This window comes from Hemiscyllium ocellatum, chromosome 28 (assembly GCF_020745735.1).
Source record: "Hemiscyllium ocellatum isolate sHemOce1 chromosome 28, sHemOce1.pat.X.cur, whole genome shotgun sequence".
Classification (NCBI taxonomy): Eukaryota; Metazoa; Chordata; class Chondrichthyes; order Orectolobiformes; family Hemiscylliidae; genus Hemiscyllium; species Hemiscyllium ocellatum.
The window spans coordinates 46,412,333-46,433,867 of NC_083428.1; the positions used below are offsets into that span (position 1 = coordinate 46,412,333).

Below are 21,535 nucleotides of genomic sequence, written 5' to 3' on the forward strand. Positions count from 1 at the left end.
AGTGCAATAGAGATGACCCAGGTCATAGAGATGTACAGCATGGAAACAGACCCTTCGGTCCAACATGTCCATGCCGACCAGATATCCCAACCCAATATAGTCCCACCTGCCAGCATATGGCCCATATTCCTCCAAACCCTTCCCATTCATATACCCATCCAAACGCCTCTTAAATGTTGCAGTTGTACCAGCCTCCACCACATCCTCTGGCAGCTTATGTAATTATAGACCAGTGAGTCTTAGGAAAAGTTTTGGAAAGGATTATGAGAGGGAGGATTTATTATCATCCAACAAGCAACAATTTGATTGGAGATAGTCAACATGGTTTTGTCAAGGACAGGTCAATAGACAATAGGTGCAGGAGTAGGCCATTTTGCCCTTCAAGTCTACACCACCATTCAATATGATCATGGCTGATCATCCTTAATTAGTATCCTGTTCCTGCCTTATCTCCATAACCCTTGATTCCACTATCCTTGAAAGCACTATCCAACTCTTTCTTAAATGAATCCAGAGACTGGGCCTCCACTGCCCTCTGGGGCAGAGCATTCCACACAGCCACCACTCTCTGGTTGAAGAAGTTTCGCCTCATCTCTATCCTAAATGGTCTACCCCGTATTTTTAAGCTGTGTCCTCTGGTTCGGCACTCACCCATCAGCGGAAACATGTTTCCAGCCTCCAGACTGTCCAATCCTTTAATAATCGTATATGTCTCAATCAGATCCCCTCTGTCTTCTAAACACAAGGGTATACAAGTCCAGTCGCTCCAGTCTTTCAGTGTAAGGTAGTCCCGCCATTCCAGGAATTGACCTCGTGAACCTACGCTGCACCCCCTCAATACCCAGAATGTCTATCCTCAAATTTGGAGACCAGAACTGCACACAGTACTCCAGGTGTGGTCTCACCCAGGGCCCTGTACAGCTGCAGAAGAACCTCTTTGCTTCTATACTCAATCCCTCTTGTAATGAAGGCCAGCATGCTATTAGCCGGCTTCACGACCTGCTTACCTTGATTGACTGGTGGACAAGAACACCCAGATCTCTCTGTATTGCCCTTTACCTAAATTGATTCCATTGAATAGTAATCTGCCTTCCTGTTCTTTCCACCAAAGTGGATAACCATACATGTATCCATGTTAAACTGCATCTGCCATACATCTGACCACTCGCCTAACCTGTCCAGGTCACCCTGTAATCTCCTAACATCCTCATCACATTTCACCCTGCCACCCAGCTTAGTATCATCAGCAAATTTGCTAATGTTATTATTAATACCATCTTCTATATCATTAATATATATTGTTAAAAGCTGCGTCCCAGCACTGAACCCTGTGATACCCCACTGGTCACCGTCTGCCATTCCGAAATGGAGCCATTTATCACTACTCTTTGTTTCCTGTCAGCCAACCAACTTTCAATCCAAGTTAGTACTTTGACCCCAATACCATGTGCCCTAATTTTGCTCACTAACCTCCTATGCCGGACTTTATCAAAAGCTTTCTGAAGGTCCAGGTACACTACATCTACTGGATCTCCCTCCATCTTCAGAGTTACATCCTCAAAAAACTCCAGAAGATTAGTCAAGCATGATTTCCCCTTCATAAATCCATGCTGACTCTGACCTATCCTGTTACTACTATCCAGATGTCGTAATTTCATCCTTCATCTTTCCCACCACTGAGGTCAGACTAACTGGTCTATAATTTCTATGTCTCTCAAACCTCTGAGTTTTTGGAGAAGGTGACCAAGCACGTAGATGAGGGTAGGGTATTTGACGTGGTGTACATGGATTTCAGTAAAGCATTCAATAAGGTTCCACATGGTAGGCCTTTGGAGAAAATGCCGAGGCATGGGATCGAGGGTGATTTAGCAATTTGGATTAGAAACTGGCTTTCTGTAAGAAGGCGGTTATTGGAAAATATTCAGCCTGGAGTCTATTTACTAGTGTGTGCCACAAGGATCTGATTTCGGACCACTGCTATTTGTCATTTTTATAAATGACTTAGACGCAGGCATAGGTGGATGAGTTAATAAGTTTGCAGGTGACACTAAAGTTAGTGGAATAGTGGACAGTGTGGAAGAACGTTGCAGGTTGCAGGGGGACTTGGATAAACTGCAGAATTGGGCTGAGAAGTGGCAAATGGAGTTCAATGCAGATAAATGTGAGGTGATTCACTTTGGAAAAATAACAGGAAGGCAGAATGCTGGGTCAATGGAAAGATTTTTGGTAGTGTGGATGTGCAGAGGGATCTTGGAGTTCATGAATATGGATCCCTAAAAGTTGCCACCCAGGTTGATAGTGCTGTTCAGGCATACAGTGTATTAGGCTTTATTGGTAGAGGGATTGAGTTCCAGAACTGTGATGTCATGCTGCAACTGTAGAAAACGCGAGTGTAGCCTCACTTGTGGTCGCCCCATTACAGGGAGGATGTGGAAGCATTGGAAAAGATGCAGAGAAAATTTACCAGGATGTTGCCTGGTCTGGAGAGAAGGTCTTAGGGAGGAAAGGCTGAGGGGCTCGGGTCTGTTCTCATTGGAGAGAAGTAGGCTAAGAAGGGATTTAATCGAGGCATGCAAGATGATCAGAGGATGAGAGAGTGGACAGTGAGAGTCTTTTTTTCCCAAGGATGACGCCGTCAGCTTGTGCGAGGAGGCATAGTTGCAAATTGAGAGGTGATAGATTTAAGACAAATGTCAGAGGCAGGTTCTTTACTCAGAGTGGAAAGGGTGTGGAATGCCCTGCCTGCCAACGTAGTTGACTCAACCACATTAGGGGAAGTTAAACAGTCCTTGGATAAGAACATGGATGATTAGATTAGATTATTTAGATTACTCAGTGTGGAAACAGGCCCTTTGGCCCAACAAGTCCACACCAACCCTCCGAAGAGCAACCCACCCAGACCCCTACATCTACCCTTTCACCTAACACTACGGGCAGTTTAGCATGGCCAATTCACCTTACCTGCACAACTTTGGACTGTGGGAGGAAACAGGAGCACGCAGACACGGGGAGAATGTGTAAACTCCACACAGACAGTTGCTTGAGGTGGGAATTGAACTCCGGTCTCCGGCGCTGAGGTATCAGTGCTAACCACTGTGCCACCGATGATGGGATAGTGTAGCGGGATGGGCTTAGATTAGTTCACACGTCAGTGCAACTTTGAGAACCGAAGGGCCTGTTCTACGCTGTATTGTTCTATGTTCTTACCCCTGGGGCATTCAATTTCTTGCAGGTCAGTAGAGCAAATTAACGCTTTAATATCTCACTCGATCCCTTTACTAGTTCCAAAATTATAAATATTCTCACTTTTCTGTTTTGTTTCCTTGCAATCTTTTTTGAGAGATCCAATACCTTTTTGAAAGTTTCTTGATTTTGTTTTGACAACCCTTTCAAGCACTGAAGTCTTGATTTATTATTATTCACTGATTTATCAAAAAGGATTAACTCACCCCTGTTTTCAGTGATTTATCTAAATGCATTCTCTTGTTACTGACCCAATCCACTTGTGGGCATTGTTTTGTCCATCAAAACTAAGCGTTGTTGTATGGATATGTTAGCTCACTATACAGTATGTTACTGTCTCCATTCTATTTAAGTGTAGAAAATTAAAGACCATGCTGCATCTAGTATTGTAGAGAAAAACCACTGTTGTCTAACCTGAAGAGTCTCTTATAGTTAACAGGGTGCTTTATTGCATTGCACATTTTTACAGAAACTTTGAGTACCACCTCAGGATCTTATGTCCTTCAAGATTCTAAGCTATTCTGCTCACAAGTCCATGTGACATCAGAGCTATATCTATCCCCAAAATAGCTCTCTCTTAAATACACCTTCCACCATTTACATCTCCCTTACACACTCACTTGACAAATGAGCATTCTGTCTCTTCCACCACCAATGGACTGAATCACAGAAGTATTAAAGTTCAGAAAAAGGGCATTTAGTCTGTCATACTTCTGTCAGCTCTTCAGTGTTACCTAGTGTCAATCTCCTTGTCCCCCATATCCTAAACTATTTAAAAGGTTTGGAAAGCTGAATACTGAACACAGTATGCACTGTAGAAAGATGCCTCAGAAAGATTCTGTGAACCTTCATGAAACAATTTGAGAAGGAACCTGTAGGAATCACCAGCAAGGATACCATTTCCTTAGTATGAAACCATTGGTTATTGGTGCTGCACACAAGCCCATGATATTATTCAAGTTGTTTCTGCATGATGTGGGAGCTGGCGGACCCAATTGTGGTTCCTAGCGACCATGTCTGTAGTAAATGTTGGTTGCTGGAAGAACTCCGGCTCAGAGCCGATGAGCTGGATTGTGAGCTTCAAACACTGACACATCAGGGATGGTCACTGGATGCTGTGTTTCAGGAGACAGTCACACCCTTTAGATAGACTAACTCGAATTCAGCCACTGGTCAGGCACGGGAGGGTGTGGCTATGAGTGAGGCAGGTGGAAGGATCCAAGTGGTAGTTTTGCAGGAACCTCAACCCCTGTCCTTGTCCAACAGGTTCAAGAGCTTTGCTCCCTATATACAGGAATGGGGATTACAGGGCAGATGAGCCAACTGACCACAGCACTGTAGTGCAGGGAGCCATCCAAGTAGGGGGGTGAGAGAAGAGATATGTTGTAATTGGGGATAGTATAGTTAGAGGCATAGACATTGTTCTCAGTGACCAGGATTGAGTGTTGCCTGCCTTGGATTCTTGGGTTTGGGTATCTCATCTGTGTTGCGGAGGAATTTGGAGTGGGAGGATAAGATTCAGTGGTCGTGGTCCACATAGATACCAACAATATAGATGAAACTCAGGCAGAGGTTCTGCTAAGGGAGTATGAAGGGCTAGGAACTGAATTTAAAAAGCAGAACCAGAAAGGTGGTAATCTCTCTTACTTGAGTCAATAAGATTAAGCAGGTAATTGCGTGTCTCAAAGATTGGGAGAGAAATAGGTTTGAATTCATAGGACGTTGGCACCAGTACTGGGGAAGGGACAGTTTTCATCTGAACCATGCTGGCACCAGATTCCTAGCGAATCACATAACCAGGGCTGTAGATAGGACTTTAAACTAAATAGTTGGGGGAAGATTCAGTTATAGGGGCGATTAGAACATCTGAATTAAAGGAGCAGGTAAGAGCGCAAAACTCGGGAGAGGTTATCAAAATCTGCAGCACAGACAGTGTGTATAGAAAGGGTTAGCAACAAACTTGACGCACACTGGACAAATGAATGGCAATGAGAAAAGGGACAGTTAATACAGGACTGAAGGTGTTATATCTGAAAGCACACGGTATAAGAAATAAGGTAAAAGAGCTTATGGCGCAGAAAGAAATTGGCAGTTATGGTGGGTTAGACACCACAGAGACGAGGCTGCAAGGATATACAAGATAGGGGGGTGGGCAGAGGGGTGGGACTACCTTATTAGTAAGAAATGAAATTAAATCAGTAGTAAGAAACAAAGCAGGTCAGATGGTGTAGAATTGAGAAACCAAAAAGATTTTTTTAAAAAGCCATAGTTGAGTTGTGTACAGACCTTCAGACAGTAGTCAGGAGCTGGGGCGCAAGATACAACAGGAGATATAAAAGATGTGTAGGAAAGGCAAGGTTACAGTGATCATAGGGGATTTCATTGTGCAGGTGGACAGGGAAAACTAGATTGGAAGTGGATTGCAAGAACAGGAATTTGTGGAATGTCTACAAGATGGCGTTTTGGAGCAGCTTGAGGTGGAGCCCATTCGGGAACAGGCAATACTGGATTTAATGTAGAGAGAGGAGGAAAACTTCTTTAAGGCAGGCATCCTTGCAAGAGGATTCACAGGAGGGGATTTCTGATGAAGGGCTTTTGCCCGAAATGTCGATTTTGCTGCTCCTCAAAAGCATACAAAGACCAATAGAGGGTTGCGATAAAAGAAATAAGGAGGGAGAAGATTAAATATGAGGGTAAGCATGCCAGTAATGTTAAGGAAGGCTAAGAGTTTATTTAGATGTATAAAGGGCATGAGAGAGGCAAAAGCGGACGTTGAGCCACTGGAAAATGATGCTGGAGAGATAGTGGGAAATAAAGAAATGGCTGAAGAACAGAATTACTTTGCATTAGTCTTCATGGTGGAAGACATAAGTAATATCAAGAGTGAGGGGACAGATTTGATTATGGTAGCCAAGACCAAGGAGAAGGTGCTTGAAACACAATGGTCTCAAGGTGGATAGATCACCTGGACCAGATGGACTAGACCCCACAGTCCGAAGGGGAAATAGCTGAAGAGATAGCACAGGTATTAGTGGTGATCTTCCAGGAATTGCTGGAATCAGGGTACCAAAGGACTGGAAAATCGCTGAAAAATTGGAAAACATGATATCCCTGTTTAAAAAGGAGGAAGGGAGAAGATGCAAAATTATATACCAGTTAGCCTAACCTCAGTTGTGGGTAAGATCCTGGAATCCATTGTAAAGGATGAGATTTCTGAATACATGGAATTATATGATAAATTAGGGCAAAATCAGCATGGATTCATCAAGGGAACGTCTAGCCTGACAAGTTTGCTAGAATCCTTTGAGGAAGCCATGAGCAGATTAGATGAAGAGGAGCCAATGGATGTTATCTAACTCGACTTTGGTAGGAAGAATAGAGGCATGGCTGTTTTCTAAATGGGGAGAAAATTCAGAAGTCTGAAGTGCAAAGAGACTTGGGAGTTCTAGTCCAGGATTCTGTCAAAATAAACAGGTTGAGTCAGTAGTTAGGAAGGCAAATGCAATGATGGCATTTATTTTGAGAGGACTTGAATATAAAAGCAGGATGTACTCCTGAGACTCCATAAGGCTCTGGTCAGACCACATTTGGAGTATTGGGTGCAGTTTTAGACCCTATACCTCTGGCAGGATGTATTGGTCCTGGAGTATGTTCAGAGGAGGTTCACAAGAATGGTCCCAGGAATCAAAAGCTTACGCCATGAGGACCATTTGAGGACTCTGGGTTCATACTTGATGGAGTTTAGAACGATGTAGCATGATCTAATTGAAGAGTACAGAGTACTGAATGGCCTGGCCTGGACCAAGTAGATGTTGGGAAGATGTTTCCGTTGGTTGGACAGACTAGGACCTGAAGGCATGGCCTTTTAGAATGGAGATCAGGAGAAACTTCAGCCAGAGAACAGGTCGTTGAGTATATTTAAGACTGAGATAGGTTCTTAGTTGTCAAAGGTTACAGGGAGAAAGCGGGAGAATGAGGTTGAGAAACGCTCAGACAACAACTCACTAGAACAAAGGACCCAATACCCAGCATGAGCCAAACTAACGTAGTTTACAAAATACCATGCAAGGACTGCACAAAACACTATATAGGACAAACAGGAAGACAGCTAACAATCCGCATCCATGAACATCAGCTAGCCACAAAACGACACGACCAGCTATCTCTAGTAGCCATACACTCAGACAACCAGCAACATGAATTTGACTGGGAAAACACCACTATCATAGGACAAGCCAGACCAAGAACAGCCAGAGAATTCCTAGAAGCATGGCATTCATCCCCAAACTCCATCAACAGACACAGTGACCTGGACACCATATACAAACCACTATAGCTGAAACTGACACCTGGAAACGGCAAGAACATCCATCAACAGACACATCGACCTGGACCCCACATACAAATCACTGCAGCTGAAACTGACACCCGGAAGCGGCAAGAACAAACCAATATAAATACCGGAAGAATCATCAAAGCAGCGCTTCACACGAGGCTCCAACAGCACTGATGATGTTCCCTAGCCAGGGAACGAAACGTTTGCAGCAAAAACTTCCAGCTCGGCGAGCAGAACCACAACAATGGATACCCGAGCTACAAATCTTCAATCAGATTTTAAACCTATCAGTTATGATTGCATGGTGGAACAACTTGATGGACTGAATGGCCTAATTTCATCTATGTATTATGGGCTTATTGTGCAACTGTGCGAAATAAAAGTCGGAAAAGATGCACCCAAAATTTTCAGTTAAAGTGCCAACAAAAAACCAGAAACAGTATAATAATTTGGGAGGAAAGGGTTTGGGAAGAAGAAATGCATACTGTTGGAATCAATTTTTCTTAGTCATAAATTTGTAGCGCAGAGGCCAGTTCTCAAGCAGTTGCCCAGCTAACTTTATTTATACTTCTTTCTCCCCAAATAGTTAACCACTTGTTTAAAAGATTTCATTGATTCTGATTCCGGTGTTTTTTTTCCACTGTGTACAAAATTTCTTGAGCGTTTCATCTTGGTCATAACTAAAGGTTTAGTTATTGAACTAATTATGTTTGACTTTTTTTAATCCTCCCACATTTTAAGAATGAAGGACAGGCAGTATTTATACATATCTATAATAGAGAAAACCAGGAATTTGACCTTTTTTTTAATTATGTTCCTTTTCAGCTGGTGAATTGGTAGAAAATTAGGAGAGATTCCTCTTCCTAGAGGGTAGAAGTCATGGTGTTGTAAGGTAGCCATGGTATGTCACTGCAGTATATCTGTATATAGTTTAGACTGTAGCTAAAGTCAGTCCCACGCTGGTCATGTAGGAAGACGAAGTTCATCTTGCCAAGGCACAGTTAAGTAGAAAACCCTGTCCAATCTGCTATCCTGCTCTGATTATCCTATTAAGGTTGCTGATGAAGATGGGATACTTACTTGCAACTGGAAGTCGTGTAGATGTTGATGTTTTGAAGAATCAGTGGTGAGCCTGTTATTTCCATGTACCAATGAAACCAGTGCCCAAATGTAAAAGAAATATTCATTGTGGTGGTCCTGGCACTGGTTTTGAAGATGTTTACCACCTTAAACAAGAAAATCAATGTCTGGCACTTGTAATGCAAATGTTATTGTCTCTTGAATTTTATCCAAGTACTGCCAGATAAATTTCATTTTATTACTTCAGGAATTGTAGATGGAGTTTAATATGATGAAATAGGCCACAAATAACCCCAGTACAATCAGAAAAGATAGTAATGCACATTTAATAGTAATTCAGAAGAAAGACATTAATTTCTGTTGTGTATTTCATTATCAAAAAGTGTCTGAAACCAAATGAAGTTACTTTGAACTGTTACCACTGTTACAGTAAAATTACCAGAGCATCTTTTTGTGATGATTGAAACTAATATTCCCTTACAGTATGTGGAAAAGTGTTGTGGGTTCTTTTACATCTGCCTAAGAGCACAGACAGCCTGTTTAGTACACATTCAGGAGACAGCACCTCCCATGGTGTAACAATTTCTGTACCGCACAAGAGTCACCCTTGGTTTTTGTGTTAACACCTTGACTCAAGGCTATAGTAATCAACTAAGTTACAGTAGTTTGACCACTTGTGCTGCCCTGTGGAACTCAGGTAGCCATGTCTTGGGGCTGTAATTATTGACTTCCACCAATTGCAACCATTTAGTGTATTAGATATGATTAGATTAGATTAGACTTACAGTGTGGAAACAGGCCCTTCGGCCCAACAAGTCCACACCGACCCGCCGAAGCGAAACCCACCCATACCCCTACATTTACCCCTTACCTAACACTACGGGCAATTTAGCATGGCCAATTCACCTGACCCGCACATCTTTGGACTGTGGGAGGAAACCGGAGCACCCGGAGGAAACCCACGCAGACACGGGGAGAACGTGCAAACTCCACACAGTCAGTCACCTGAGTCGGGAATTGAACCCGGGTCTCAGGTGCTGTGAGGCAGCAGTGCTAACCACTGTGCCACCGTGCCGCCCATATGGTTCCAGTCATTGGCAGAATTTCCACTTGACCATGTTTTAAGAGCCCCGCTGTACTTTAGCTCCTGTCTTATAACATGTCTTGTACTCTAGCTTTTAGCTTTTGTACCCATGTCCCCGACTGAGTGTTGCAACTGCCACATTCCAAGGGCCAGGACTACATGCTAAGAGACGCGCTAAAGCTTGGGGCAGCAGCCTTCAAGGCACAGTGGGCAAAGATCACTGTGTAAGGTCCCTTTGCTGAAGAATAAAGGGGGGGCCCGTTCAGTATTTGGGGCCCGCTGTCACTTAAGCTATTGGTCAAGAGGTTGTCTGTAAATCTAGAGTATGGTGGACATCAAAGACTGACTTTGTCATCTGTAAGTAAAAAGAGTATAGATCTGAGGGGTTAATTAACTGTTCACATATCAAAGATTTATTTTCTATATAGTATATTTTTGAAATTTAAAAAAATCCATGTCTATTTGAAAGCTGATGGATGTTGAAACTGAGTGTTTCTGGTCGAACACAGTCTACTGATTGTCTTAGAAAAATACACTCTGTAACTGGACTGTTTGCACACTATGCACTGCATGCATTCAGTTTGCTCCCAACAATTACTTCCTCCGAATTTGCACTCGATCCAAAGAAATTTTACCTCTTTGGAAATGCACATGAGCCCCAATCCCTGCTTCCATTGAGAAATAGAGAAGTTTGTTGCCTTTTTAAATGCTGCAGCTCTTTTGAGAGTTATTTGCTGCAGCAAAGGTCTCATGATCTATTGAAACAAATTAGGTAAGTAGACATTTGTTTTCTTTTAAGAAAGCAAAGCTGTTTCAATAATTACTCTGCTCAGTGTACCGCACCTTTCTGCAAACTTCATATTGTCCTGCTTAGATTTAATAACCAGCTTGGAGTCATAAATTAATAACGGCATCTTGATGTTCACAGTAAATAAACATATTTCATCTCCAATGATTGATTCTTCCTTGTTCTTGTCGTAAATTATCTTACTGTGGACCAGCTACAGATCATGCTATAGCAATATGTTCACCTGCAGTGGGAACGCTCCCATCACATAGACAGTGGTTTATCGTTTCCTGTCAGTGGAATTGCTTACATTGCCACACTGTCTGTGGTTGTTGCTTGGAGGCTCCTGCTTTTCATGTGCTGCTTCTACTGCACAGTACCTTATTTCAATACATAAGTAAACGTTCTGTCACAAATCTAGCAAATTATTACCAGCAAAATGGGAGAAACTCTGAGGATTTCTCAGCTTATGAATTCTGATGGCAGTAATCAAAAGCCAAAGGTATAAAGGAGCACAAGTAAAACTGATGAAGTAACTCAAACAGTTCACATATCTTGATTTCCAGGGATACCTACAAATAATAGTTTCTCAAGAATACTGTTTTGTAGAGATGAGGTTGCAAACCACATGAATCTTTAAAGTCAATGCTTAACTCTCAAGTTGGAGAACCTGCACCCTAACATATAAACATCTTTTTTTAAAAGAAAGTAAAGAATAAGCAGCCATTTGCACCATAGCTTTTTTAAAAAAACTAAACAATAGACTGTCATAAGAATTCTAACCAACTTGTATATAAACACTGTCACTTCACCTTTTGTTTTTGTGGCCAGACTTACAACAAAATGCAATGTATTGTGGATTATTCCTGTTATGTTTCAAAAGAACTGGCGCATAGCAATTCACAAACCATTTCCGTCATCATAGAGAAGAATTATGCCAGCACTGCTTTCAGTGTATAGTGTGCAACAGTTATTTCTGGTAGTTCAGAAATCTCTCTCTACATTGTTAAAGAGAGCTTAACTGTATTATCCTTTGTACTTATAAATTAAATGACCAATGCCATTAAAAGCTATGATGAACAGAACAGGTTAGCCGTGAAGATGGGTTTCTTTATCATTTGATATGTAATCATTTTATGCAATTCAGTCAGAGGAGTTAAATATAAAAAAACCACTGCAAGGTGAATGGTATCATTTGTTGCTGCTTGTTAATTGTGAATTTTTTTTCTTTATTCATTCATGGGATGAGGGTGCTGCCTTTTATAAAATTTCCAGCAATGGAGTTTCAACCCCTTTTAAGAGACAGTGAGAAAATGCATGAAATATTGTCTTCTGCTTTGTGTGGGCTTTGGCACTTGAAAAGTGTCCGAAAGTCAACTGTTTTACTGTCTGATGTACAGTGGATGATTTGCATTGACCTCTTATGTGTGTTAATACCAATGCATGCTATGTGTTATTGCACATTTCATGTCTATCACAGTGTTAATTTGCACTGCTTTCTATTGTATTTGAAATAAAGTATGTAGTAATTGTCAGAACACACTTCATTTAACTAAATGAATTTCAGGAGCATGAATTAGAATTGTTCAACGTTGAAGTGAGAATCCCTTATACGAATGAAAATGTGTAAAACAACACATCATCTAGTGTCACCATAGCAATTTGCTATGTTTAACAAAAGCATTGCTCTGGTACCTTGGGACATTTCCACTCACCTAAAAATGCAGACACGATGCAATTGATGCTGAGTATGGCAACAAAGTGTAGGATTATATGAAAAGGGTCACAAATATTCACTTCATCTCAATGCACAACATTATTTCAGTTTAACATCATGTGTCCTTATATCCATTTAACATTAAGTTTGTTTAATTTTGTTTGACTAATATCGCTCCACTCCTACCCTCTTCTTATTTTAGCCTCTTAAGTCTTGTCTGCTCCTGGCTGATTCTTCCCAAGCTGAGCTCACATTAAGTCTTGGGCTCCACCTAGTGACTGAAATTGATTAGTATAGATAGTCTCAGAACTTCTATCACGAGCTGGAGCCTGGTCAATCTAAAAGTATAAATGAGTTATTTTGTGTCATGTTTTATTGTGCAAGTTGTTTCAGCAGGTAATGTGCAGTGCTATTCATGATTGTACAAGTTGAAATACTGTACTATGGTTTCTCAGGGTGAGCCTAACCCTGGCTGCAGTGTTGAATTAGTTTATAGATTCCTTACAGTATGGAAACAGGCCCTTCAGTCCAACAAGTCCACACTGACCTTCTGAAGAGTAACCCACCCAGAGCCATTCCCCTACCCTATATTCACTCCTATCATTGTGGACAATTTAGCATGGCCCAATTCATCTGGCCTGCACATCTTTGGATTGTGGGAGGAAATTGGAGCACCCGGAGGAAACCCATGCAGACATAGAGAGAATCTGCAAACTCCACACAGACAGTCGCCTGAGGCTGGAATCGAACCCGGGTCCACCTTGTGAAATCCAAGGTCCACTTAGGGGCACTGCCACAATTTTAATTGAGAACTGATTGAGGCATGGAAACAAGTTACTAGGCACAACCAATCCATACGAGCGTTCATGCTCTACTTGGAGTCATAGAGATGTACAGCATGGAAACAAACCCTTCGGTCCAACTCATCCATGCCAACCAGATACCTTAAATTAATCTAGTCCCATTTGCCAGCACTTGGCCCATATCCCTCTAAACCCTTCCCATTCATGTACCCATCCAACTGGCCTCTAAATGTTGTAATTGTACCAGCCACCACCACTTCCTCTGGCATCTTGTTCCGTCCATGCACCGCCCACTGTGTGAAAAAGTTGTCCCTTCGGTCCCTTTTAAATCTCTTCTCTACCCACCCACCCCACCACCACCACAAATCTATACGCTCTAGTTCTGGACTCCCCCTACCTCAGGGAAAATACCTTGTCTATTTATCCTATTCATTCTGCTCATTATTTTAAAAACCTTGAAAAGTCACCCCTCAGCCTCTGATGCTCTTGGGAAAACAATCCCAGCCTATTCTGCCTCTTCCCTAGCTCAAGCCCTGGCAACATCCTTGTAAATCTTTGCTGAACCCATTCACGTTTGACAATATCCTTCCTATATGAGGAAGACCAGCATTACATACAATATTCTTTGTGCCTCTTCATATCCTTTCCTCCTCCTCAATCTATTATCATGACTATTTATTCCCTCAAACATGTGTCCAACCTCCCCTTAATGTCAAGTTTTACGTAAAACGTGTTAATCTTTCAATAGAAAATGATTACAGGGATATCATCACAGAACATTAATTGCAGGAGACACTCAGCAGATATTACAGCATCTGTGGAGAGGAATCAGAGTTAATGTTTCAGCTTGAGTGACCCTTCCTCACCCTTAAGTTCTAAGGCAGAGTCACTCAACCCGAATCATTAACTCCGATTTGTCTCCACAGATGCTGCCAGACCTGCTGAGTGTTTCTAGCAGTTTCTGTTTATGCTTTTGATTTCCAGCATCTGCAGTTCTTTTGGTTTTTACATGTTAATGTCTTTGAACAGGTAGATAAATTAAGAGGATACCAAAATTCAAGATCAGCATATGATAAATTTGAGAGACTAAGATTAACCACAAGGACTAGCTGACTAGATTAGATTTTTATTTTCTTGATTAACTTTTGAAACTGAAATATTTTCTGCATTAATAGTGCTGTATGATTGCACATTATTGAGACCTTGTGCTGCAAATGTTGCTTAAGTGCCTTGTGATATTTGATACTGACCATTCTTGATTCAGCAAGCTAGGAAGGCTGGTTAGGGGGAAAAAGATAGAGATGGGGATTATGGATTGGGATGATAGAATCACCTGTCTACAAAGTTATTTAAAACCAGTGTATCTAACATTCCATTCTTTATCGTTCCAGGAAACGAGGCTCGGGAAGCTCATCAATGATGTTCGGAAGAAAACAAAGAATGAGGAACTTGCAAAACGCGCCAAAAAACTTCTGCGGAGTTGGCAAAAGTTGCTGGTCGAGCCAGTTGGCCAAATTGAGTCTGTACCCAGGGCGTTGCCTACTTCCCCTGGCTCAGCCAATGGTGGAGCTCATGCCTTTAAGCTTGATTTGCCATCTCTGGCCACCAGCACTGGAGCTGGAGGAGGCAAGCCCGCCCTGGATCTGAAAAGCAAGAATGACGTGCATAACTCCTTCTCTCTGCTTGCTGACAAGCAGGGCAATCGGAAGAGGAAAGGAGAGCTTCGGGACGGTACAAAAGGGCCGCCGTCCAAAGTCCCAAAAGCTAATGAACAGCTGCAGAACTCCACACCACCACCTTCCAACGGAATCCGTGGCAGTCCTGAAAATTTCCCAAGTCCTCCAGACATGACATCCACAACTATACACACCATCCCAGGCAAAAGCAAACCAGAGCACCAGACCCCATATGAAAATGATAAACACAGCAAGATACCAGTTAATGCTGTGAAACCTCATACCAGTTCTCCAGGACTTGTAAGAAACCCAAGCACTTCCTCATTACTAAAGACGGCTATTCTTCAGCAACATGGCAAAACAGATGACACTGGCGTGCGTTATCGACCCAGTAGTCCCCGATGTCAATCATTCAGCCCAAGAACTCTTAAGCATGAAACAACATGGAAACCCTCCATGACATATGCACCCAAAGGCTCCGTATCTAGCCCATCTCAGAGCTTTACAGGAACACCTGCTCAAGAAATTTCTGATTCAGAAAAGACATCTCACTTACCTAAGAACAATGTACAGGTACCATCCCCTGTGCCTGCATTGCAGCTAGCCACAACATCACCTCAACCAACCCAAGCAAAAGGCTTGCATCCACCCGAGACTGAACACCAGTTCGATCGGTTGGAACACGTATCTAATTTAGAGACTGTTGGTGAAAACCAAGTGCAGCACCATTCTTCAACAACACTACAGCAGCAGGACTCCCCATATCCTCCCCTCAGCCCCAATTCATCAGTTTCACATCTTGGAGAATCCTTACACAGTCATGAGTTGGATGCAGCAATGGGAGAGTTGTCCTCCAGTGAGTGTGCCTCTTTTGGCTGCGATAGTAAAAAGTCATCTAAGAAAAAGTACAGGTCTAGAGACTATCAAGTGAACTTAGACGGACAAGTTATTGATGAAAGTGTGAAACCTGTACGATTGAAAGAGCGTAGAATTACATTTGATCCTGCTACAGGGCAGATCAAACCTTTAACACACAAGGATTCATCTCAGGCTGAAAGCCCAGTTCCACCTGAGCCTCATCGAACCACTGAAATTGTACAGGAACAGAGGGTAAACTTGCAAAGTACTTTAGATCAAACAAACTGGAAGGAGTTATCCAAAAATGAAATTATTCAGTCATACTTATCACGGCAAAGCTGCCTTCTTTCATCCTCGGGAGTCCAGCCACCAGGCGGTCATATTGTTGAGTTTCTACAGCATGAAAGCCACAGGTATAGCACTAGCACAGAAGTCCGTGAGGTCCATATATTAGTCCCTACTGACTCTCCCTCAGAACTTCCTGGGGTCACTAGGGAGATCAGAGACTCTGATGTTCACCGAATACACCAAGAACATTGGGCAGGTGTGAACGGTTGCATGGACAACCACGGCAAATGGTATGATTGGACGCAGGGCATATCTTTGGACCCTCATGGTGATCAGGGACAATTGCACATACTGCCATACGTCTGTTTAGACTGAGTGATAATGTCCTTTTGGTGTGCTTTGAGGTTTAAAGTCAGCTGACAGCAAACAAGTGGCTCCCACTTACTGGAAATGATCAAAAGCCTCTGAGATGCAGGTTAAGGTTTGAAGGTTCTGTTTCTCAGCCTATCTGTGTAGGTCCCCACCCAAACCCCTCTCTTCTGCAGTTTGCTGCTATCAGTGTTTCAATCAAAATTGCAAAGGAGGGAAAGGAGAACAAAAAAAGGTTCCGTGGGAAATAAAAGTGAGGGGTGCTTGATTATGTCACATAAGCAACTCGCCACACAGATTACAGGTCATAACCGGGGGTCATCAAGCCTGGCATAGAGCGGTTTGTCAGTGGGAGAGAATCGAGGCTTATTAAAGGATCCAGCACTTTACAGTCAGCTGGATATGGTCTTAGGGCAGGTACAGGAGCTTTATGTGGCATCAAAACAAAATGAATAATGTTACTTCAAAAAGTATGCATCTATTTATTTGATTTGATTTCTTTTTTTTAAAAAAAACTTTAATTTGGCAATGAGATATGTGAGACAAATGTGCAAAAACTGTAGATCTCTCTCTTATTTACATCACACATCTCTTATTCTTTGGGACATAATTTTAAAATAAGAAATCATGACAGGCTGTGAACATTTGCACAGCACAATGTCATACCAAACATTCCATAGGTCTTCACATGTTGGGAGTTACTGTCATCTTCTACTTAAACAGGAGATAAAACCCTTGGGTATTCATAATCTAGGTTGAAAACTGTTTAAAAAGCTGTTTTAGGAAGTCAAAGATTTGGGTTGTGCTTTTTTTTTCTTTTCCTGCCACCGGTCAAAATTCAAACTTTAACTTGATAATTTTGTTCTTTGCTTTGCTCTCTTGCTTGATCTCCACATTCGTTCTCACTTCTCAAAATCCCAAAGTGGAAAAAAAAAGAGGGTGCTACTAGTTTGCAACTTTGTACTGTGAGAAGTTGATTTAAAAAAAATTCAAAAAAATTTCAAAAGGAATCTGTTTGTATGCTGGAGATATACTTGTTACCATTCCTTTAGATATTGTTTGCCTTATGGAATCCATCATTACCACAACCGCAAAAACAAGAAGCCTTAGTGAATGTACAGAAATTAGACTTCTGTGTTTCTCACAATGCAGAAGGAATGACTTTGCTATTTGGTCCTTTTAAGTGGACACGTTGTGATATAAATGTGGAAACAATAAAAAATTTGCACAAAACAATTGTTGCCTTTTATTCAAAAAGAAACATCTACAGTGAATTTGTTTCCCTTTTAATTGTCTGACCAATTGCACGGCTTAGAAATTAGTACAAAATCACATGTTTAAACTGCAAGTGAAATGATCCTTTAACATTTAATTCAGAAGTGAATTCTTTCACTGATCTCCATTCATGTATATTCATCCATGGTTATGAGTACAATAGTTTACTTTGATATGGTTTGAATTAGAATTGCATTTCCCTTGTTCTGGTTTCAAACTTTCATATATCACATCCCACTTGCTGGTTCAACAAATATGTGCCCTGACCTGAGTGGTGCTGAATGATTGGCCAGAAATTTGCAGTTTTCTTCCATCAAGGAATATCGGCAGTGAGTGCACGATTGGTCCCTATGGCCTTGAGCAAGGCAGAGATTTATTGAACTGGGTACCTATTTTAATTCTGTTTAGTGTCAAGAGTTATATAGCATGGAAACAGAGCCTTTGGTCCAAACTATCTCTGCCAACCAGATATCCTAAACTGATCTAGTCCCATTTGCTAGCATTTGAGCCAATCCAGCAAAATCCTTGCTATTCATGTACCCATCCACATGCCTTATTAAATGTTGTAATTATATCAGCCTCTGGCAGCTCGTTTCATAAACCCACCACTATCTGCATGAAAGCATTGTCCCTCAGGTCCCTTTTAAATCCTGCCACACCCTCCCCTTAAACCTATGTCCTCTAGTTTTGGACACCCCTACTCTAGGAAAATTACCATGGCTGTTTCCTATCATTCTATAGATGTTGCATAGAGATTTTTTTTATAGCAGGGAGATCAGAATTGAACGTGGTATTCTAAAAGTGGCCTCACCAATTCTTGCACAGCTGCAACATAACATCCCATACTCCTATACTCAGTGCATTGGCCAATGAAGGGAAGCGTGCCAAACACCACCTTTATCATGCTATGTACCTGTGACACCACTTTTGAGGAACTGTGCACCTGCACCCCTAGATCTCTGTTCGGCAACATTCCCAACCAAAAACTATTATGTCCTGCCCTGGTTTGCCTTGCCAAAATACAGCACCTCACATTATCTAAATTAAACTCCATCAGCCACTCCTTGGCCTATCCGATTAAGATCGCATTGTACTCTGAGAGAACTTCCTTCACATCCACTACACAATAGTGTCATCTGCAAACTTACTAACCATTCCTCCTCTACTCACATCGAAATCATTTGTATAAATGACAAAAAGCAGTGGACCCAGCACTGATACTTGGAGAACACCGCTGGTCACAGGTCTCCAGTCCCAAAAAAGCCCTCCTTTACTACCTTCAAGCCAATTTTATGTCCAAGTGGCTAGCTTCCCTTGATTCCATGCAATCCAACCTTGCTGACCAGTTCACATTCACAACCTTGGCGAGTGCCTTGCTGAAGTCCATATAGACAATGTCCACTGCTCTGCCTTCATCAATTTTCTTTGAGTTTTTTTTTTGAAGAAGTGACAATCAAGTTAGTGAGGCATGATTTTCCATGCACAGAGTCATGTTGATTATATGTCATCTGTCCTCTCCTTTCCAAATGCATGTGAATCCTATCCTTAAGGTTCCCCTCCAACAGCTTACCCACCACTGACGTCTGTTGGTGTATCTGGTTTCACTCCCCAGTTAGAAGCTGTCTGACCAGGTTTGTTAACAAAGAAAATTTAGGTGAATCACCAAAGACCCATTGGAAGTGTGTCCTGCATGACACTGAGGCAGCTGAAAAGTTCGTGCTGTGTGAATAAAGATGTATGGTGGTTTTCTTTTTGTGATATCTTCTGTTTTAAACTTGAGTTTTCTTGAGCTATTATGATCTGTGGATGGGCAGGAAAGCAAATCTTAGCAGGACTTAATGGTAAGGTCCTCGGGAGTGTTGCTGAACAAAGAGACCTTGGAGTGCAGGTTCATAGCTCCTTGAAAGTGGAATCGCAGGTAGATAGGATAGTGAAGGCGGCGTTTGATATGCTTTCCTTTATTGGTCAGAGTATTGAGTACAGGAGTTGGGAGGTCATGTTGCGGCTGTATAGGACATTGGTTAGTCCACTGTTGGAATATTGCGTGCAATTCTGGTCTCCTTCCTATCGGAAAGATGTGAAAATTGAAAGGGTTCAGAAAAGATTTACAAGGGTGTTGCCACAGTTGGAGGATTTGAGCTATAGGGAGAGGCTGAACAGGCTGGGGCTGTTTTCCCTGGGGCGTCGGAGGCTGAGGGATGACCATGTAGAGGTTTACAAAATTGAGGTGCATGGATAGGGTAAATAGGCAAAGCCTTTTCCCTGGGGTCAGGGAGTCCAGGGTATAGGTTTAGGGTGAGGGGGAAAGATACAAAATAGACCTAAGGGGCAACTGTTTCTCTGAGAGTGGTACGTGTATGGAATGAGCTGCCAGAGGAAATGGTGGAGGCTGGTACAATTGTGACATTTAAGAGGCATTTGGATGGGTATATGAATAAGAAGGGTTTGGAGGGAAATGGGCTGGGTGCTGGCAGGTGGGACTAGATTGAGTTGGGATATCTGGTCGGCATGGATGGGTTGGACTGAAGAGTCTGTTTCCAAGCTGTACATCTCTGTGACTGTATCTGCTCCCAGGTATCAACTAGTGCTGTTGGATGTTACTGGGATGTTTGTCAGTAAAACTTTAATAGAGAAATAGTTTCACTGATTTTTCACAATAATGTTTGCTGTGCCTGATCGCATTGTGATGTTTTCAGTGCCTAACTGTAACATCCTTAATAATGAATTCTGATGCTTTTTCCGTGACAGGTGCTAGGCTAACCTATTTTTCTTTCTGCCTCTCTTTTTGAATAAAGGTTTTAGATTTGCTATTTTTCCAATTTACTGGTACCCTTCCAGCATTGAAAGAACTTTGGAAGATTATGGCCTATGCTATCTGTGATGCCACCACATCAAAGATCTTGGGACACATGCCTTTCAGTCCACTATTTTTCCTAGCATTCTTTCCCTGGTGATTGTTCGAAGTTCATCCTTCACTATGAACCAACATTCAGTTATCTTTGGAAGATTTTCTAAGTCTGTGAAGGTGGACACAACATATCTGGTGAAAGCCTCTGCTATCTTTTTTGAGTTCCATGATTGATTCCTCAGACAGACTAGAGAACCAACTCTAGCTTTACTTAACTTTTCAACAAGTGTTTCAATTTGATCTGTTATGATGTTATGAGCTAGCTTTCTCTCATACCCTTCCTTCTGCCTCTGATCTTGTTAGACATTCTTCATTGGATCGAAAAACATGGCACTGAAAGCACAGTAGACCAGGCAGCATCCGAGGAGCAGGAGAGTTGACGTTTCAAGTAATAGCCCTGATGAAGGGCTAATGCTCGAAACATCAACTGTCCTGCCCCTCGGATGCTGCCTGACCTGTACTTTTTCCAGCGCCACACTTTTTGACTCTGACTCTCAAGCATCTGCAATCATCACTTTCTCCTAATACTTGGTTAGATCACAAATTCTGACTAAACTCTTGATTTACCAGTAATATTTACACATATATACAGTGTTTCTTTCAATTTAATACCATCCTTAACTACTTTATTTGGTCATGGATAATGCATCTTCCTCAAAGTGCCTTTTTTCCCCCCCATTGGGATAGATAGTTATTGAGTACAAGTAAATATCCTTAAAAGTCTGCCAGTGCAACTCTATTGTCCTACTTTTTAACTTGACTTTCCAGTTCATGTTAGCCAGCTCTGCCTTAATATCCTTACAATTATTTTCTACTTTGATTTAAAACAGTAGTCCTGGACCCAGGTGTTTTCTTTTCACCCTGAACATGAGATTCTGTTTGATCACTGTCACCTTAAGACTCCTTCCGGTCTCATTATACAATACTACATTTTGGTTAGACCTGGTTGGCTTTAGAATATACTTCTGTAAGAATCGATTCTTAGTTACCAGGTTATATTTATCTCTCTACAAGCCCTAAATCTTTTAACCATCTTTACAATCTTTGATCTTAATGTGGGAATGAACTTCAATATGTGTATGTTCTGTCCCTTCCTGACACACTCTGATAA

The 21,535-nt window shown here is 41.9% G+C and overlaps 1 protein-coding gene across 2 annotated transcripts in view; it reads left to right on the top strand.

The window, feature by feature from the left end:
* crsp7 (cofactor required for Sp1 transcriptional activation, subunit 7) overlaps nt 1-17,444 on the top strand; it is a 158,850-nt gene extending 141,406 nt beyond the window's left edge. For both annotated transcript variants that reach the window (XM_060846082.1, XM_060846083.1), the window contains exon 3: nt 14,442-17,444. In XM_060846082.1, the coding sequence (XP_060702065.1) occupies nt 14,442-16,247 (1,806 nt within the window). In that variant the 3' untranslated portion in view covers nt 16,248-17,444. The remainder of the gene's footprint in view (nt 1-14,441) is intronic.
* Nucleotides 17,445-21,535: the final 4,091 nt, after the last annotated feature.